This window comes from Hyperolius riggenbachi, chromosome 12 (assembly GCF_040937935.1).
Source record: "Hyperolius riggenbachi isolate aHypRig1 chromosome 12, aHypRig1.pri, whole genome shotgun sequence".
Taxonomy (NCBI): Eukaryota; Metazoa; Chordata; class Amphibia; order Anura; family Hyperoliidae; genus Hyperolius; species Hyperolius riggenbachi.
This window is the reverse complement of record NC_090657.1, coordinates 14,735,457-14,756,468: the sequence shown is the minus strand read 5'-3', so window position 1 is coordinate 14,756,468 and position 21,012 is coordinate 14,735,457. Positions and strand designations below refer to the sequence as shown.

The window sequence follows — 21,012 nt, the reverse complement described above, 5'->3', positions numbered from 1 at the left end:
AGCGCTGGACTGCCTGCAGCTACAGGGGAGGGGGAAGCCTCATTGTGACCCTGAGGCTCCGCCCTCCCGAGGTGAGTACCCCCAGGGGAACTATTTTTGTTACAGAGTCTCTTTAATACAATGTACACATACAATGGGCTCGATTCACAAAGCGGTGATAACCCAGTTAGCATGCCTAAAAGACTTTAGGCATGATAACCATTGCACCATGCTGGTGAAAAGCCAGTTTAGGCGTGATAAGTTTAGGTGTGATAAGTTTAGGTGTGATAAGTTTAGGCATGCTTGTCACAGGAGCCCTCCGTGGCTGACCGCACTTAGCCTTCTAAACGGTGCCAGCGCACAGATCGTGCGAACTCTGGTCGCAGTCAATGCGCAGGAACCGTTAAGAATTAGCCGCAGACAACTCAGAAGGGAGCCTGTGAGATATGGGTGATTACAACGTCACCCACTGGTTCATGGGATTTGCCACCACCACTGGTATGGGCCAGTGGACCCGATTTACTGACTGACTAATCCTGCGAATAAAACGGTTAAACACACGATATTCTGTCTAGCCAACAACAAACAGTAGCGTATCTTCAGAGACACGGGATCACTTCTGTGTGTGTGCTGATAAGTAGGGTAGCGGAAAGTGAATGACTTGGAGAAAGTCGTTTATTCACGCAATATAAATAATTAATATATACAGACAATTATTAAAATCAACAATCGTTAAGACAGTAATAACCAGTAAGAAAATAAAAGAAGGGAGAAAAATACTTAGTAGGTGGAAAGAGGTCCTTTAGTGGGAAAACTTGTAAAGTCCTTGGTTTCAATCAAAGTCCAGAGTTCAGACCAGGCAGATGCCAGCATATCCTCAAGCTGGCATAAATGAGTTCAAGATGTTTCAGAATGGAGGACACTGAGTTTGGGTCCTCAGCCATTCTTATGCCCCTGCTTCAGTAGGAGGGAGTGAGGGCGGGGAGCCATACACCCCCTTCAAAGATGAGATGAGCCCTCCCCTTGTACTGGGGCTAGAAATCATATCTACCCATATATGGGCTCTATCTCACAGAACCGTACAGGTCAGGGCAGATTTATTAACATTTTCAGGTCTGTCTCGATTTACCCAGCGCCCTGATACCAGACATGAGGGGTGGGACCCCTGCGGTATCATCAGGGCATTTTGAGACTGCCTAACTGGTAGTCCTTACCTCAGAATGTTCTGAAACTTCCTCAGAACCAGCACCGGGGCTCATGCTACCCTTCCCCCACGTTTGGCACTGCTGCCACCTTAGGAACCCCAGAAATATGACAGATCTGGGAAGTTATAGATATGGCTATGAGACAGAGGTTATTCCCAGGCAAAGGCTTCTTTGAAGTTTGGGGCAGCCAGCTAGGTGTCATCTCCCCTGCAGTGAGGGAGCCAGTGGGTCTGGCTTTCCCCCCAGCTAGATTGCTTCTGCCAGGATGCTTGTCACCTTGTACCTGATGGATGGCCATCAGCACAGCTTGAAGCCAGGGCCCTCCAGGGCAGATTAGGCTCATTAGCATATCAAAAGAGCCATCCTGCAGTTAAGGTGATGCTATTCCTCTGCTAAGAAGGGACTGCAGACCTCCTACACAATAAATCCAGATTGTACCGATTTGAAGCGCAATCGACGCAGGAATCGAGTGCGATCGTTCTTTTCTTCACGGGCGGTTCCAGGACGCGCCTGCGTCCCCGCAATCGTCCGTGACAGCCCCCCCCCTTGTCCGTGGCTTAGCCACTCATCCGCAAGATGTGTGGCGGCGCCGCTAGCCTGGCTGACGGGTCTCGAGTTGCCGGTACGGCGGGAAAACCTATTGGAGCCTGTGGCTCGGTTCCCCTGGACCGGTCGCGGTCGGCTACCCTCAGGGTTGACCCAACATGGACCGTTCTGGACAGGGCGTTTGCGCCACTGCAGTCGGACGTGGTGTCTGCCGGGACTGCGGACAACGGGCAGTGGGTTGGTTAGGTCAACAGCCAGCCCACGCAGGGTTCCCCTGCTGAGTGGCTGTGGACCTAAGGGAACCCCGCGGGAATCCCTGGACCTTCCCAGCTCCTGACAGACGGCACATGCTCTGCAGTAGTTTGCTACATCCCTGTTCATCCGGGGCCAATAAAACTGTTTCCGAATACCGGCAAGTGTCTTGCGGACACCTGAGTGCCCTGTCAGAGGATTACCATGTGCAGATTTCAGCACATGTCCCCTGAACGCACTCGGGACCACAAGCCATTTGGTATTCGCATGTGATCTACCGGTAGGGGGCTGTACAGACTCGCTGTACAGTCTCCCACCTTCCCAGTACACCTTGAAAGCGGCCCCGTCTGCGAGGGGCTCAGCGGCTTGCTGCATGAGCACCTCCAGGCTTGGGTCACTTTGTAGTGCGGCTGAGAATACGGCGCTGTCAGTTTCAGCCAACTGGCTCATGTCACACGAGGCCAGCGGCTGAAAGGTCTCATCCCTGCGGTCAGAGGAGGGGGAGGAGGCCGGAACCCCCTCCACCTGTTCTGAGCTCAGGTTCTGAGCAGTGCAGCTGCGCGGTACGGCTAGCACAGGTACACTGTCAGAATGGCACAGACGGACAGTACTCAAATCATCATTGCATGCAGTGATGACGTTGACAGGTATAGACATTTTTTCATTACAGACAGGTTGTACAGTAAACTCAGGTACAGTTACAGCATCATCACAATAGACAGTCTGTACCTCAAACTCAGGTGCCTTTGAAGCAGGCACTATTGAACCTGGTACCCTTGAACTGGGCACATTCAACCCACCTCCCCCTGGTGCTCCCCCAAGTGTATAAAGTACCTGGTGGTGGGTGGAGAGTCCGTCTCCTTCCGTGAGTGACAAGGCGGTCGTGGCAGGTTCATAGTAGGACACAAGCTTGCCCAAATCAGTCCCTAGCAACACAGGGACGGGGAGATCCTTCATAACCCCAACAACCCTTTCTTGGACTCCCCCCACTCCCCAATCCAGCTTCACTCTGGCGTGGGCTATGTGAAAAAGGGTGCCCTCTACTCCAGTAAGGGCAAGGGATCGGCTGGAGCTGATGCTCTCCTTTGGCACAAGGTGTGAGTGAACTAACGTGATGTCAGCTCCGGTGTCTCGGAATCCGGTGACAACTTTGCCGTTCACTCTAACCAGTTGCTGCTGGTCGGTTCGGTCGCGGATTTCCTTTCCGCGGGCAAACAGGACAAAATCTGATGAGGCAGGCTGTGGTTCACTGGCGGGTTGCCTCTGCTGTGGGTGAGGTGCAGGTGATGCAGATGATCCAGATGCTGGTGGTGTCTGTCTCCGCTCCGGGCAGTCGAACTTCATGTGTCCGGGCTGGCGGCAGTAGTGACAGATGACCTCTCCAGGCGCTGCAGGCCTGGGTGCAGCAGCTGCGCTGGGTGGCCTCTGTGGAGGACGGCTCACAGGGGCAGGAGGGTCTGCCGAGGTATTGGGCTGACCTCCTCTCCAGCTGGATGGGGCAGTTCTGCGGGTATCAGCCACCCGGGTAGTGGCAAAAGTCTCAGCAAGGTCTGCAGCGACAGTTGCTGAAGCCGGCTTGCGTTCTAGCACAAATTGTCGTACATCAGCAGGGCAAATGTTCAGAAATTGTTCCAGGACTATCAAGTCCTCCAGGACATCATAAGCCCCTTTGGTGAGGCCTAGAGTCCACTGCCGGAGTGTGGTGAGCAAGCTGCTGGCCACATCTCGGTACGAATCAGAAGGCTTTTTCTGCCAGGCCCTGAACTTTTTCCGATAGGCTTCTGGCGTCAGCTGGTACTTAGTAATGATAGCGTCTTTTATAGCAGCATAATCATTATCCTTCTCCGCAGGCAATTCTGCGAAGGCATCAAGCGCTTTGTAGCGCAGCAAAGGTGTCAGATGTCTGGCCCACTGGTCTTGGGACAGACGATACTGACGGCAGGCCTTTTCAAAAGACCTCAAAAACAAGTCAATGTCAGTGTCTTTTTCGATAATAGCAAATTTAAATTTTGCACTTACTGGAGCGGCAGTCCCTTCAGCAGGGAGGCTGGGCGTTGAACTCCGGCTGGCTTGCTGCACTTTCGCCATGTTCAGCTCATGCTGTCGTCTCTCCCGCGCCTCTGCAGATTGGCGTTCCTCTCGCTTTTGCTCCGCCATGTACTGCAGGTACTTGTCCACATCAGTTTCCATCAGCTTTTGCAATGCCTGCTGCATTACTGGATCAACATAACTGGACAGTCCAGTACTGGCCGGTTCCAGGCGAGTACTTTCAGGGGTTCTGGGGTCGGGGATCACACTGACAGCCTCCTGCGTATCTGTTGCCGCATTGCCCGCGGGTTGCTCAACCTCGGTACGCACAGGATCTTCAGTCTCTGGTTCCCCTCGACTTGCGTTAGATGAGCCGGTGTCCTCCACAGTGGACACCTCCAGCGTCCGCAGATTCTGGCTATCCCATCGGTACAAGTCCGTTATCAGGTCCTGCTGTTTCTTGCCGCGGATGTCCATGCCTCTCGCCTCGCACAGACTCTGCAGGTCGGATAGGACCATGACCTTGTAATTCCCGGACATTTCCATGCCAAATAAAAGAAAACTTAGGGGAGGGGTACTGGTTACACAGTCTCTCTGTATATATGAAAAATATATTGCACTCAGTCACTACCAACGAATTAGTTCGTTTCTCGATAGGGCTAATTCGATAGCCCTACCTGAGATACTATCAGCACACACAGATCCCAAACGCTGCCGACCACTGTCACAGGAGCCCTCCGTGGCTGACCGCACTTAGCCTTCTAAACGGTGCCAGCGCACAGATCGTGCGAACTCTGGTCGCAGTCAATGCGCAGGAACCGTTAAGAATTAGCCGCAGACAACTCAGAAGGGAGCCTGTGAGATATGGGTGATTACAACGTCACCCACTGGTTCATGGGATTTGCCACCACCACTGGTATGGGCCAGTGGACCCGATTTACTGACTGACTAATCCTGCGAATAAAACGGTTAAACACACGATATTCTGTCTAGCCAACAACAAACAGTAGCGTATCTTCAGAGACACGGGATCACTTCTGTGTGTGTGCTGATAAGTAGGGTAGCGGAAAGTGAATGACTTGGAGAAAGTCGTTTATTCACGCAATATAAATAATTAATATATACAGACAATTATTAAAATCAACAATCGTTAAGACAGTAATAACCAGTAAGAAAATAAAAGAAGGGAGAAAAATACTTAGTAGGTGGAAAGAGGTCCTTTAGTGGGAAAACTTGTAAAGTCCTTGGTTTCAATCAAAGTCCAGAGTTCAGACCAGGCAGATGCCAGCATATCCTCAAGCTGGCATAAATGAGTTCAAGATGTTTCAGAATGGAGGACACTGAGTTTGGGTCCTCAGCCATTCTTATGCCCCTGCTTCAGTAGGAGGGAGTGAGGGCGGGGAGCCATACACCCCCTTCAAAGATGAGATGAGCCCTCCCCTTGTACTGGGGCTAGAAATCATATCTACCCATATATGGGCTCTATCTCACAGAACCGTACAGGTCAGGGCAGATTTATTAACATTTTCAGGTCTGTCTCGATTTACCCAGCGCCCTGATACCAGACATGAGGGGTGGGACCCCTGCGGTATCATCAGGGCATTTTGAGACTGCCTAACTGGTAGTCCTTACCTCAGAATGTTCTGAAACTTCCTCAGAACCAGCACCGGGGCTCATGCTACCCTTCCCCCACGTTTGGCACTGCTGCCACCTTAGGAACCCCAGAAATATGACAGATCTGGGAAGTTATAGATATGGCTATGAGACAGAGGTTATTCCCAGGCAAAGGCTTCTTTGAAGTTTGGGGCAGCCAGCTAGGTGTCATCTCCCCTGCAGTGAGGGAGCCAGTGGGTCTGGCTTTCCCCCCAGCTAGATTGCTTCTGCCAGGATGCTTGTCACCTTGTACCTGATGGATGGCCATCAGCACAGCTTGAAGCCAGGGCCCTCCAGGGCAGATTAGGCTCATTAGCATATCAAAAGAGCCATCCTGCAGTTAAGGTGATGCTATTCCTCTGCTAAGAAGGGACTGCAGACCTCCTACACAATAAATCCAGATTGTACCGATTTGAAGCGCAATCGACGCAGGAATCGAGTGCGATCGTTCTTTTCTTCACGGGCGGTTCCAGGACGCGCCTGCGTCCCCGCAATCGTCCGTGACAGCTAAGTTTAGATAAGTGTAGATCGCTTGCAAAGTCCCGCACGCAAAGCAGCACCATTAAACTTTATACAAAGTGCACCAGTCTTTGCTAGCGTAAAACTTTTGATCAGCTGTGCACTGCGGTGCTAACGCAGTTGGCGCTTAAACTTAGCATGCCTAAACTTATCACACCTAAACTTATCATGCCTAAACTTATCACACCTAAACTTATCACACCTAAACTTATCATGCCTAAACTGAGTTTAGGCATGATAAAGGGCTTTTCACCAGCGTGCTAACTGTTAGCACCGCTTAGTGAATCAAGCCCAATGAATCAGCGGGACATACAGTTTTGGAACTTACTCAGATGTATTGGAATCCCGCTTCTCTCTAAAACATAAATGAAAAAAAAAAAGGATGTCATTCTCATTAGTAAATGATACATTTTTCTTCATTCTCCTACACTACGGGCTCGATTTACAAAGCGGTGCTAACCCAGTTAGAGACTTTAGGCATGATAACCATTGCACCACTCTGGTGAAAAGCCAGTTTAGGTGTGATAAGTTTAGGCATGATAAGTTTAGGTGTGATAAGTTTAGGCATGCTAAGTTTAAATAAGTTTAGATCGCTTGCAAAGTCCCGCACGCAAAGCAGCGCCATTAAACTTTATACGAAGTGCACCAGTCTTTGCTAGCGTAAAACTTTTGATCAGCTGTGCACTGTGGTGCTAACGCAGTTGGTGCTTAAACTTATCATGCCTAAACTTATCACACCTAAACTTATCATGCCTAAACTTATCACACCTAAACTTATCACACCTAAACTTATCATGCCTAAACTGAGTTTAGGCACGATAAAGGGCTTTTCACCAGGGTGCTAACTGTTAGCACCGCTTTGTGAATCAGGCCCTACCTGTCCCTAATCATACAGGCAGGCAAGGTCACTGAGCTATTTGTTGCTTGCATTCCCTGGTGTATTTAACCCTTTAGAAGCCAAATTATTCGGAGGCTTGCAAGTGCTCCATGCCAATTTATTTTAACACTTCTTTTATGTTTTACTTTTTATATTTTTTTGCTTCTAATTACAGTAATACTACTTTAATGTGTTTCCATGGCCACTTGTCACTAGGGGGCAGGGTGAGACAATAACAGAGGACTTCTGCTTTCAGTTTCTATATTTTCTGCTAGCAGAGAGAGAGAGATCAAAGCATTTCAAGAATTTACAGCACGACAAGTTCTGCTGACTGAGGTCTAAAGCAGCACACTTATCTCAAACGAGACGAGGCGCTGAGCGTATGTCTGACCTATTGATGCCATATACTCCTTGTTTTATTGCCTGATGAAGCGGGGTTAAACCTCCGAAGCGCGTTGCAACTTTGTTTTGGGGTATACCAATAAATGTACGTCTGTTTTTGAAACTGACAGTTCTAGGGCCTGATTCACAAAGCGGTGCTAACAGTTAGCACGCTGGTGAAAAGCCCGTTATCATGCCTAAACTCAGTTTAGGCATGATAAGTTTAGGGGCTCGATTCACAAAGCGGTGCTAACCCAGTTAGAGACTTTAGGCATGATAACCATTGCACCATGCTGGTGAAAAGCCAGTTTAGGCGTGATAAGTTTAGGTGTGATAAGTTTAGGTGTGATAAGTTTAGGCATGCTAAGTTTAGATAAGTGTAGATAGCGTGCAAAGTCCCGCACGCAAAGCAGTGCCATTAAACTTTATGCAAAGTGCACCAGACTTTGCTAGCGCAAAACTTTCGATCAGCTGTGCACTGCGATGCTAACCCAGTTGGTGCTTAAACTTATCATGCCTAAACGTATCACACCTAAACTTAACATGCCTAAACTTATCACACCTAAACTTATCACACCTAAACTTATCATGCCTAAACTGAGTTTAGGCGTGATAAAGGGCTTTTCACCACGGTGCTAACTGTTAGCACCGCTTTGTGAATCAGGCCCTAGGGGCCTGATTCACAAAGCGGTGATAACTCAGTTATCACGCCTAAAAGACTTTAGGCATGATAACCTTTGCACCACACTGGTGAAAAGCCAGTTTAGGCGTGATAAGTTTAGGTGTGATAAGTTTAGGTGTGATAAGTTTAGGCATGCTAAGTTTAGATAAGTGTAGATAGCGTGCAAAGTCCCGCACGCAAAGCAGCGCCATTAAACTCTATGCGAAGTGCACCAGACTTTGCTAGCGCAAAACTTTTGATCAGCTGTGCACTGCGGTTCTAACGCAGTTGGTGCTTAAACTTATCATGCCTAAACTTATCACACCTAAACTTATCATGCCTAAACTTATCACACCTAAACTTATCACACCTAAACTTATCATGCCTAAACTGAGTTTAGGCGTGATAAAGGGCTTTTCACCAGGGTGCTAACTGTTAGCACCGCTTTGTGAATCAGGCCCTAGGTGTGATAAGTTTAGGTGTGATAAGTTTAGGCATGATAAGTTTAGGTGTGATAAGTTTTTAGGCGTGATAAGTTTAAGCACCAACTGGGTTAGCACCGCAGTGCACAGCTGATCAAAAGTTTTGCGCTAGCAAAGTCTGGTGCACTTTGCATAGAGTTTAATGGCGCTGCTTTGCGTGCAGGACTTTGCGCGCGTAATAAACTTATCTAAACTTAGCATGCCTAAACTTATCACACCTAAACTTATCATGCCTAAACTTATCATGCCTAAACTTATCATGCCTAAACTGAGTTTAGGCATGATAAAAATGGTTATCACACCTGGGGCCTGATTCACAAAGCGGTGCTAACAGTTAGCACGCTGGTGAAAAGCTCTTTATCATGCCTAAACTCAGTTTAGGCATGATAAGTTTAGGTGTGATAAGTTTAGGTGTGATAAGTTTAGGCATGATAAGTTTAGGTGTGATAAGTTTAGGCATGATAAGTTTAAGCGCCAACTGCGTTAGCACCGCAGTGCACAGCTGATCAAAAGTTTTACGCTAGCAAAGACTGGTGCACTTCGTATAAAGTTTAATGGGCCTGCTTTGCGTGCGGGACTTTGCAAGCGATCTAAACTTATCTAAACTTAGCATGCCTAAACTTATCACACCTAAACTTATCATGCCTAAACTTATCACACCTAAACTGGCTTTTCACCAGAATGGTGCAATGGTTATCATGCCTAAAGTCTCTAACTGGGTTAGCACCGCTTTGTGAATCGAGCCCCTAGTGTCTGCTTTCGGGAGGCAAGTCCACCACTGCCTCCTAAGCAATTTCAAGTTTTTTTGGTATGTTTTATCCTGTTGGCGCCTCTGTTTGTTTTATATCACAGTCAAGTCCACCCCGAGTGGAGGGGTGACACCCCCCCTTTTCCTCCTGATCTACGGAGAGCGACTTCTTAATCCTAAATGGACACAGGTCTAATCCCCCCACCTGCCTATACAGTGGTTGCCTTGGAGGTAACCCAGACTTGTGAGTACATTTCTACTTACTTTCATAATTCCTTTGCCAGTAGATATTACACTATTTTGGGCTCTCTTGTCTCTTTCGAGATAACTCTATTGAAGCTGCTAAGAGCTCATTCTCATTAATAAGAGCTCATCCACACTATGGGCTCGATTCACAAAGCGGTGATAAATTATATCATGGCCGTGATATGCTTAGAGCGTGAACAGGTTTGCGCACATAAAAGTCAAGGCTTGCGGGCATTAACTTTCCCCGTTCATGCGCTAACCCATATTTTAGTGAGTGAATGGGGAAGTTAACGCGCGCAAACCTTTACTATTATTCACCCAAGCCTGTACGCGCGCTAACCCGCGTGCTAAGCTTATCACAGCTTTGTGAATCAAGCCCTTTGTGAAGTTTTGACTCGCTGCACATAGCGTGCGTTTTACGCGGGAAAATGAAAGCAGCTCACAAACCCATTCACACATTTTTTATTCATGCATTTTCATGCATTTCACCTCACTGACTAGAGTGAATGAGCCCTAATAGGTTAAGTACAGCTCAAAGCATAACTGAATCCTGATCATGTTCTGTCGCAGCAAACACAAATCCATCACACATCTCCAATCCAGTGGGCCAATTTTTTACTCATTTAGAGAAGTGATATAGGGGGTCCTAGTGAAGTGGTATGGGGGTCCTTTAACCTCCTGGTTGTTTTGATTCCATGCAGCGCACGGCCGCGGGAGGTTTTTTTTTACCTAATTGTTTTGTTGTTTTCATGTAGCTAGCCTATTGCTAGCTACATGATTCCCCCCTCCCTGCTCTCTCCCTCCCACCCTTCGGACCGCCGCCGGCATGAATACCTATCAGGAAATCCCGTTCTGAACTGGATTTCCTGCAGGGATTCCCCGGCCGCCATGGAGACGAACGGAATGATGTCATTGATGTCGTGACGTCACAAGGCGGTGATTGGCCAGGCTGCGCAAGGGGTCTGCGGGGGGGGGGGGCTTTCGCGGCGGGTAGCGGCGGATCGGCGGCAATCGGGTAAGACACGCAGCTAGCAAAGTGCTAGCTGCGTGTATGAAAAAACACACACACACACACACACACACACACACACGTAACTGCAGAGAGCTGCTGTTTTTCAAAACACCGGTTTCCAATTAAAGAGACACTGAAGCGAAAATAAAAATATGATATAGTGAATTGGTTGTGTACTATGAATAATTACTAGAAGATTAGCAGCAAAGAAAATATTCTCATACTTTTATTTTCAGGTATATAGTGTTTTTTCTAACATTGCATCATTCTATAATATGTGCAGATTACACAACGCTCAGCATTCAAAATGATTCTTTCAGAGCAGTCTGTGAAGTAATGACCTCTCCTCTAGCAGTGGAAAAGTAAATAGTGCAGGAACAGTTGAGATAATAAAAGTCAGATAACAGCCCTCTCCACAGAGAGCTTAATAGCTTGTTTGCATAGAGATAACAACTGGAGTTTCTCAACTCTTCCTGTACTGGAAACAATATGTATCTGATCTTAATGTTTTATTTCTTAGCTGTGCTACACATACAAATCATAATATCATCATTTTTTTCACTTCAGTGTCTCTTTAAGCAGGTTAATTGGAATGCTTTAGAGCAGCTTGGACTATTTGGAATGGTATAGAACTTTGGATTTTCCCTCACACTGGAGCAGATTGTGAAGGGAATGCATAATTTTGGGCTGGACACTTTTTGCTCAAATGTAAATAAAAGCTGAGAAATGGTTTTTTTTTCCCCACAATAATGCCTCTTGTACATCACCTTATCTTTTGGGAGACACCTAGGTCATTTCCCATCAAAAAATTACTTGCTGGTTGAATAAAAGTAACTAAGTCAACATTTGCCAGGGGAATGAATAATTATGGGAAGCACTGTATATATATATATATATATATATATATATATATATATATATATATATATATATATATATATACCCACAAGATGGAAATTTAGATCACATATTAATGTTGGAAACAATTAAGCTTTCTTAATAAGATTTTGTTTGTATTGTATATATAAAAAAAAAATCACATACATCAATGGTACGATTTTCTCCTTGATCTAAACAGATCCGATCATCAAGTTCCGGGGAGCCACAAACCAGCTTTAGAAGATCAACTATAAGATGTTTTGCACTATTGTGAGAAACTACTGGGGTTTTTCTTTTGTTTTTTTTTTTCAATTTATATTTTTGAATGAATTATAAAATTGTCCATCAAAACTGTACCATTAACAGGCACCTTTAGTGATCTCCATTTTATTTAATGGTAGCAGTGCAATGGATTATGGGGGAAGAACTCCACCCTCCATCAGGTCATTGCCCAAATAAGGGCATATGTTTAGTATAGCTTCATAGCTACACTGAAGTCAAACATAACTGAACTATATCATCCCATTGGCTCTAATTTTAATTGTGGTCTATTGAGGCGAAAAGTAACAACTACTTTCTCTGGGCCCAAATCACCTTGTAATGGGTCTAATTGAACACCCTTCAAGAAGAACTCAATGATGTGTTAAAGGACAACTGAAGCGAGAGTTATATGGAGGGTGCCATGTTTATTTCCTTTTAAGCAATACCAGTTGCCTGGCTGTCCTGCTGATCCTCTGTCTCTAATACTTCTAGCCATAGCCCCTGAACAAGCATGCAGCAGATCAGCTGTTTCTGACATTATTGTCAGATCTGACAAGATTAGCTGCATGCTTCTGTCAGGTGTGAGATTCAGACACTACTGTAGCCAAACAGATCAGCAGGGCTGCCAGGCAACTGGTATTGTTTAAAGGGAAATAAATATGCCTGCCTCCATATACCTCTCAGTTCAGCTGTCCTTTAAATAAAAGTGCTATCCTAATTATTGCAGCTAATATTTGAATACAATGCTCCCATTGGTTGTAATAGGGGTTGAAAGATTACTGTAAACAGTATTTTTTTTTTTATTAGATGCCTTTTTCAGTTTTCAGACATGGTACACACCATTCAATAGTTACTTCCAATCGACAAATAATCCGATCATTGACTGGAAGCAAATTCTTCGGCCAAACAGTCGGAAATCACCAATACATGGTTGTTTTATCATGTCATGAGGTGTTAGGAAGAGTTGGTCTTGTACATATCTGGCCATGTGGATATGCAACTGACTGATCAATATACTGCCAAGAGAGCAAAAGACCGTCAAGAAACAGTAGATTGGACAGACGAGCCTTTGTGTATGTATTGCTTTCTTGTTCTCTTAGTAGTAATTAGAATTATCAATTGGAATGATTGATTTTCCGAAAGATTGGCCAAGAATCTGCCCGTGTGCACAAGCGCAAACTATGTAACTTAATAAAAACCAGTTATTCCTTGTGTAATGTGTCAGGGAGTGAGATGTCATAGACCGGGCGGGAGGACCACACACACACGCTTGCTCTAGAGACCTGTTAAGGTGCAGCAGAATACTTACACTCCCTCCCTGCGGCAGCACATGATGTAAGTGAGCAGCAGGCACAGCAGCAAAGCGATGAGAGTGGGTAGCAGGAGAGTCAGGAGGTAATCTGGAAGGTAATTGATTTCCTCTAGAGAGTCCGGAGGAGGGTTAAATTCTCCTTCAAACACCAGGGCCTCTGAGCTTCGAGGAGTGGGCGATGGCTCTGATTCATCAACCTACAACATTAACACAAAGTAACAGTGAAAAAAACAGTGCAGCCTTCTATGACAGGAGCAGCGTTCAGAAATACTTTCAACAATTACATAGCAACAGGGGGAGCAAATCAGATACAAGGACCATGGCTCTGCGAGGCCCAACGTAGAACTTCTCGCTAAAGTTTATGCTTCTGAACCCCTCCTTACAGCAATGAGTGCATCAGCAGAGAGTGTGTCATAGCAGGTCTAATGTAAGTGCGGTTCAGCTCAGAGGAGTCACAAAACAACGCTCCCAGGATCAGGGGACATTATTTCTGAAATCGTTACACTGCAGATGACTATGAGGGTATGAGCAGTCAGGTGCTTGCATGGCTGTCCTTGCAGTTACACTTTAAAGTGGACCCAAATTAAACATACAAGATTTCAGAAATAAAATCTATTTTCTAACTTATAATAATAAATAGCAACCTTTTTTCAGCTGACAAATATAACATATTTTACATTTATTGGAGGAACCCCTCCCTTCCTTTCATATTGCCGGGACAGAATCCGGCAGACTGGTGGAGGAGATAAAAAACAAAACACAGGCTGCTACTGATGAAGTCACAGGGGAGGTGATCTCAGCTTGTGTGAGATTTCACATAGACCACGCCCCTGTGAGGGAGGGTAGCTGATGACAAACACACCCATGATCTAAAACCTCCTACTAAGCTCAGAAGTAATGGCTGCCACCTGTACAACCCTAGTTATGGAAAGAGAAGGGTGAAAAGCATGCACTGAAATGCTCATAGGCTTGAAGGAGTGTTTATTTATCTTTGTCTGTGTCAGAGTGGTGCAACTAAATATTTTGAATTAAAAAAAATGTTTGTTTTGGGTCCGCTTTAAAGAGAACCTGAGGTGAAAATAAACTGTGATAAACAATTATATTTAACCTCCTACTCCTTCACTTTTTTAAGCATCTCCCATGTTTTTCTTTTATAGTTAAACATTTACAAAATCGGTTGAATGTTTTACTGTCTCTAATCAGTGGCAGCCTATTAAGTGTCCCCGGCCCATATGCAATGGACTTTTTCTCCTAAGTTTTCTCATAAGTGATAATTTTTCACTTTCTCATTAAAATAACTTTTCAGCATTTTGCAATTGAAAAAGTACCAAAAGTAGTACAAAAAGTACTATCAAAAAGTTTTCTTGCTTGCTGGGGGATTAAAGGGCATTTTATTGACAAGGTTTGAAAATACAAACTCACTTTTTCCTTTTTGCTCTACCTTAGGCCCGGTCTCTTGAACTAAGGCAGTGATGGCTAACCTTGGCACTCCAGCTGTGGTGGAACTACAAGTCCCATGAGGCATTGCAATACTCTGACAGCTCTATGCATACACCGGGGAGGCAAAGGCATGATGGGATTTGTAGTTTTGTCACAGCTGGAGTGCCAAGGTTAGCCATCACTGAACTAAGGGCAAGTTGCACTCCTACTAAATGTCATAAAACACACTGCCTCTAGGTACGATTATTGTATACATACTACCCCACCTCTTGTCTCTCACTATTCCTGTAGATTGTAAGCTCACAAGGGCAGGGCTCTCTCATCCTTTTTCATTTTGGAATTTGTTATTATACTTTTTTTTTATTTTTTTATTCATCATGTTACTTTTGTCGCTGTCATTACCAATTCTGTATTTTGTATTCTGTATGTTGTATGGATTCTGCATTTTGTTACCAATTTTGTATATCGGTGTCTACTATTGTCTGTATTATTATGTACCCCATGTTATTTTCTTACTATGTACAGCGCCACGGAATATGTTGGCGCTTTATAAATCAATAATAATAATCATACAAGCACCAATTCCGCGTACTGCATTTATGAATGCTATTGATCTGCCAGGCTGCAAATACATTTTTATCCACTAGATGGCGTTACAGCACAGTCACAGGCTAACATCTCCCCTTTGTGAATCCCTGCACTGGCTCCCTATCCGTTTCAGGATCAGTTTCAAGATTCTATGCCTGGCGTATAAATCTGTGCACAAAACCTGCCCTACCTACATCTCGGAGCTTGTTCACAAGTATACAGCAGGTCTCCCCCTCCGTTCCTCCAACGACCTTCGCCTCACCACCCCACGCATTTCACACTCCCATGCCCGCCTGCAGGATTTCTCAAGAGCTGCCCCCACCCTCTGGAATGCCCTTCCACCACCCATCAGACTTGCTCCCTCTTTCAACACATTTAAGCAAGCCCTCAAAACCCACCTCTTTATGATGGCCTACCCACCTCCTACCACACAGTAACTCTCTAAGGAATATTTAACAGACCCCCCCTAGTGTTTCCACCCCTCCCTTTAGACTGTAAGCCTCTGGCAGGGTCCTCCACTCCCTAGTGTAATCTACAGGATCATGTGCTCCTTTCCTATGACAGCCTCATACTTGTATTACTGGGCCTACCTAACCAGCCCACATCACATGATCATGTATCTAGTACCCTCTCCCTTCCCTAGTGTATTCTGCATGATCGTGTGCTCCTTTCCTATGACTGCCTCATACTTGTATTACTGGACCTACCTAACCAGCCCAAATCACATGATCATGTATCTTGTACCCTCTCCATTCCCTAGTGTATTCTACATGATTGTGTGCTCCTTTCCTATGACTGCCTTGTACTTGTATTACTGGGCCTACCTAACCAGCCCAAATCACATGATCATGTATCTGGTACCTTCTCCCTTCCCTAGTGTATTCTACATGATGGTGTGCTCCTTTCCTATGACAGCCTGTACTTGTATTACTGGACCTACCTAACCAGCTCAAATCGCATGATCATGTATCTTGTACCTAGAGATGAGCGTAATGACCTAATTACGATTTTGCGAAATTTCGCGTAATTAGTGTAATTACGATTATGGCCGTAAGTACATAATCGTAATGAAGAAGGATTTCGCGAAATTTCGCGTAAGCGTAATTTTCGCGTAATTATCGCATTACAGTCGTATCATGCCGTAATTTCGCATTACACGCTACCGTAATTTCGCGTTAAACCGTAACGCTCCGTATAATATAAAAAAGCCGCCGACTTTAAGGGTTAATAGCAAAGCCCCCTTAAATGCTAAGATCCTCAAATTTGGAGAATATATTAAGGAGATCAGGAGGAATAAGAGGAAAAAAATTTTTTTCAAAAAGACCTTATAGTTTTTGAGAAAATCGATGTTAAAGTTTCAAAGGAAAAATGTAAACATTTAAAAACCCGCCGACTTTAACGGTTAATAGCAAAGCCTGCTTAAAGTTTAGGAACACCAAATTCCCAGGGTATATTAAGGGGATCAGTGGGAATAAGAGGAAAGAAGTTTTTTTCAAAAAGACCTTATAGTTTTTGAGAAAATCGATTTTTAAGTTTCAAGGGCGAAAATGTCTTTTAAATGCGGAAAATGTCAGTTTTTTTTGCACAGGTAACAATAGTGTATTATTTTCATAGATTCCCCCAAGTGGGAAGAGTTTTACTTACTTCGTTCTGAGTGTGGGAAATATAAAAAAAAAATGACGTGGGGTCCCCCCTCCCAGACCTCTTTAACCCCTTGTCCCCCATGCAGGCTGGGATAGCCAGAATGCGGAGCACCGGCCGCGTGGGGCTCCGCACCCTGACTATACCAGCCCGCATGGTCCATGGATTGGGGGGTCTCGGAAGGGGAGGGGCAGCCAAGCTTTCCCCTCCCCCTCCGAGCCCTTGTCCAATCCAAGGACAAGGGGCTCTTCTCTACCTCCGATGGGCGGTGGAGGTGGAGGAGGCGATTTCCTGGGGGGGAGGTTCATGGTGGAATCTGGGAGTCCCCTTTAAAAAGGGGTCCCCCAGATGTCCACCCCCCCTCCCAGGAGAAATGAGTATAGAGGTACTTGTACCCCATACCCATTTCCTTTAAGAGTTAAAGTAAATAAACACACAGACACTTAGAAAAAGTATTTTAATTGAACAAAAAACATAACCACGAAAAAAGTCCTTTAATATTCTTAATTAACCATTAATACTTACCTGTCCCTTTAAATAAATGATCCCTCGCAATATCCTCGGAAATGTTCTATCAGTTACAATGTAACAAAGTTATTACAATGTAACAACTTTGTTACATTGTAACTACGCCGCACCCGACGCCACTCGCCGCTCAGCCGCCGCATACGCGTCCGTGCAGGACGCTAAGTCCCCGCAGCTCCCGCTGTCCACCCCGCCCACATCTGTCACCCACATGTCACCCACATGTGGGTGACATGTGGGTGACATGTGGGAGAGGCGGGGAGGGCAGCGGAGCCGGCGGGGACTTAGCGTCCTGCACGGACCCGACAGAGCTCTGAGCTATGTAGCTCAGAGCTCTGAGAAGCATCTTTGTATTTGGGCTCCAAGGAGCCCCATTGGTCCTTAGCAGACCAATGGGGTTCCTTCAAATCAGAAGGAACCCCATTGGTCTGCTAAGGACCAATGGGGCTCCTTGGAGCCCAAATACAAAGATGCTTTCGAGAGCTCTGAGCTATAGCTCAGAGCTCTGTCGGGTCCTGCAGCGCAGAAGCGGCGGCGGCGGCGGCGGTGAGTGACGTCGGGTGCGGCGTAGTTACAATGTAACAAAGTTGTTACATTGTAATAACTTTGTTACATTGTAACTGATAGAACATTTCCGAGGATATTGCGTGGGATCATTTATTTAAAGGGACAGGTAAGTATTAATGGTTAATTAAGAATATTAAAGGACTTTTTTCGTGGTTATGTTTTTTGTTCAATTAAAATACTTTTTCTATGTGTTTGTGTGTTTATTTACTTTTAACTCTTAAAGGAAATGGGTAAGGGGTACAAGTACCTCTATACTCATTTCTCCTGGGAGGGGGGGTGGGCATCTGGGGGACCCCTTTTTAAAGGGGACTCCCAGATTCCACCATGAACCCCCCACCCAGGAAATCGCGGCCTCCACCTCCACCGCCCATCGGAGGTGGAGAAGAGCCCCTTGTCCTTGGATTGGACAAGGGCTCGGAGGGGGAGGGGAAAGCTTGGCTGCCCCTCCCCTTCCGAGACCCCCCAATCCATGGACCATGCGGGCTGGTATAGTCAGGGTGCGGAGCCCCACGCGGCCGGTGCTCCGCATTCTGGCTATCCCAGTCTGCATGGGGGACAAGGGGTTAAAGAGGTCTGGGAGGGGGGACCCCACGTCGTTTTTTTTTATATTTCCCACACTCAGAACGAAGTAAGTAAAACTCTTCCCACTTGGGGGAATCTATGAAAATAATACACTATTGTTACCTGTGCAAAAAAAACTGACATTTTCCGCATTTAAAAGACATTTTTGCCCTTGAAACTTAAAAATCGATTTTCTCAAAAACTATAAGGTCTTTTTGAAAAAAAAAATTTTCCTCTTATTCCCACTGATCCCCTTAATATACCCTAGGAATTTGGTGTTTCTAAACTTTAAGCAGGCTTTGCTATTAACCGTTAAAGTCGGCGGGTTTTTAAATGTATACATTTTTACTTTGAAACTTTAACATCGATTTTCTCAAAAACTATAAGGTCTTTTTTGAAAAAAAAAAATTTCCTCTTATTCCTCCTGATCTCCTTAATATATTCTCCAAATTTGAGGCTCTTAGCATTTAAGGGGGCTTTGCTATTAACCCTTAAAGTCGGCGGCTTTTTTATATTATATGGAGCGTTACGGTTTAACGCGAAATTACGGTAGCGTTTAATGCGAAATTACGGCATGAACGAAACGCGAAATTTAGCGTTGAAAATTACGCTTACGGTATTTTCAATTACGATTTTAATGGCAATTTCGCTACGCTAATTTCGCATCGTAATCGCAAATTTCCCATGCGTAATTATAGTAATGCGAAATTACGAAAATTTCAGCTCAACTCTACTTGTACCCTCTCCCTTCCCTAGTGTATTCTACATGATGGTGTGCTCCGTTCCAATGACAGCCTCGTACTTGTATTACTGGGCCTACCTAACCAGCCCAAATCACATGATCATGTATCTTGTACCCCCTTCCTTCCCTAGTGTATTCTACATGATCGTGTGCTCCTTTCCTATGACCGCCTTGTACTTGTATTACTGGGCCTATCTAACCAGCCCACATCACATGATCATGTATCTTGTACCCTCTCCCTTCCCTAGTGTATTCTACATGATGGTGTGCTCCGTTCCAATGACAGCTTCGTACTTGTATTACTGGGCCTACCTAACCAGCCCAAATCACATGATCATGTATCTTGTATCCTCTCCCTTCCCTAGTGTATTCTACATGATCGTGTGCTCCTTTCCTATGACCGCCTTGTACTTGTATTACTGGGCCTATCTAACCAGCCCACATCACATGATCATGTATCTTGTACCCTCTCCCTTCCCTAGTGTATTCTACATGATTGTGTGCTCCTTTCCTATGACAGCCTCATACTTGTATTACTGGACCTACCTAACCAGCCCAAATCACATGATCATGTATCTTGTACCCTCTCCCTTCCCTAGTGTATTCTACATGATGCAGGGGCGGACATACGGCCGTGCAGGCCGTGCCGCCGCACGAGGGCCCCTGAAGTTCCGTTTTCTTCAGGGGCCCATGGCATTAAGTACTTTTTTTTTTTTTTTTTAATATTTTTTTTTTTTTTTATTATTTTATTCCCGGGGGCCCCCCGACTCCTATCCTCCCTCCCTCCCTCACCTCGGGGGCCCCCTCCCGATATGCGCGGCGGGAGAGCGAGCGAGCGGCAAATGCAGGAAGGGCTCTCCAGGCATCCGCTAGAGGCCCAGCCGCTTGGTCTCCAATATGTCTCCAGTTGGAGACATATTGGAGACTCAGCGGCTGGGCCTCTAGCGGATGCCTGGAGAGCCCTGAAGACTTCCTGCATTTGCCGCTCACTCTCCCGCCGCGCATATCGGGAGGGGGCCCCCCGAGGTGAGGAAGGAAGGGAGGGAGGGAGGATAGGAGTCGGGCCCCCCACCCGGATAGCTACCCACCCGGCTACCTACCCACCCGGCTACCTACCTACCCACCCGACTACCTAACCACCCACCAGGCTTCCTACCTACCTACCCACCCGGCTACCTACCCACCCACCAGGCTTCCTACCTAACCACCCACCCAACTACCTAACCACCCACCCGGCTACCTACCCACCCGGCTACCTACCCACCCACCAGGCTTCCTACCTAACCACCCACTCAACTACCTAACCACCCACCCGGCTACCTACCCACCCGGCTACCTACCCACCCGGCTACCTACCTACCTACCCGGCTACCTACCTAACCACCCACCCGGCTACCTACCTAACCACCCACCCGGCTACCTACCGGGCTAGTTACCAACCCACCCACCAGGCTACCTACCCACCCACCCGGCTACCCGGCTACCTACCTAACCACCCACCCGGCTACCTACCTAACCACCCACCTGGCTACCTACCTAACCACCCACCCGGCTACCTACCGGGCTAGTTACCAACCCACCCACCAGGTTACCTACCCACCCACCAGGCTACCTACCTACCCACCCACCAGGCTACCTACCCACCCACCAGGCTTCCTACCTACCCACCCGGCTACCTACCTACCCACCAGGCTACCTACCCACCCACCAGGCTACCTACCTACCCACCCACCAGGCTACCTACCCACCCACCAGGCTTCCTACCTACCCACCCGGCTACCTACCTACCCACCCGGCTACCTACCCACCCACCAGGCTTCCTACCTACCCACCCGGCTACCTACCTAACCACCCACCCGGCTACCTACCTACCCACCCACCCGGCTACCCACCCACCAGGCTTCCTA

At 46.4% G+C, this 21,012-nt stretch overlaps 1 protein-coding gene across 4 annotated transcripts in view; it reads right to left on the bottom strand.

The window, feature by feature from the left end:
- SGCA (sarcoglycan alpha) overlaps window positions 1–21,012 on the bottom strand; it is a 102,034-nt gene that overhangs the window by 10,950 nt on the left and 70,072 nt on the right. For 3 of the 4 annotated variants that reach the window (XM_068264524.1, XM_068264522.1, XM_068264523.1), the window contains exons 7-8: window positions 13,039–13,238; window positions 6,511–6,537 (exon numbers count right to left, since the gene is read on the bottom strand). In XM_068264524.1, coding sequence (XP_068120625.1) covers window positions 6,511–6,537; window positions 13,039–13,238 — 227 coding nt within the window. The remainder of the gene's footprint in view (window positions 1–6,510; window positions 6,538–13,038; window positions 13,239–21,012) is intronic. The other variant, XM_068264525.1, reaches the window with a different exon arrangement.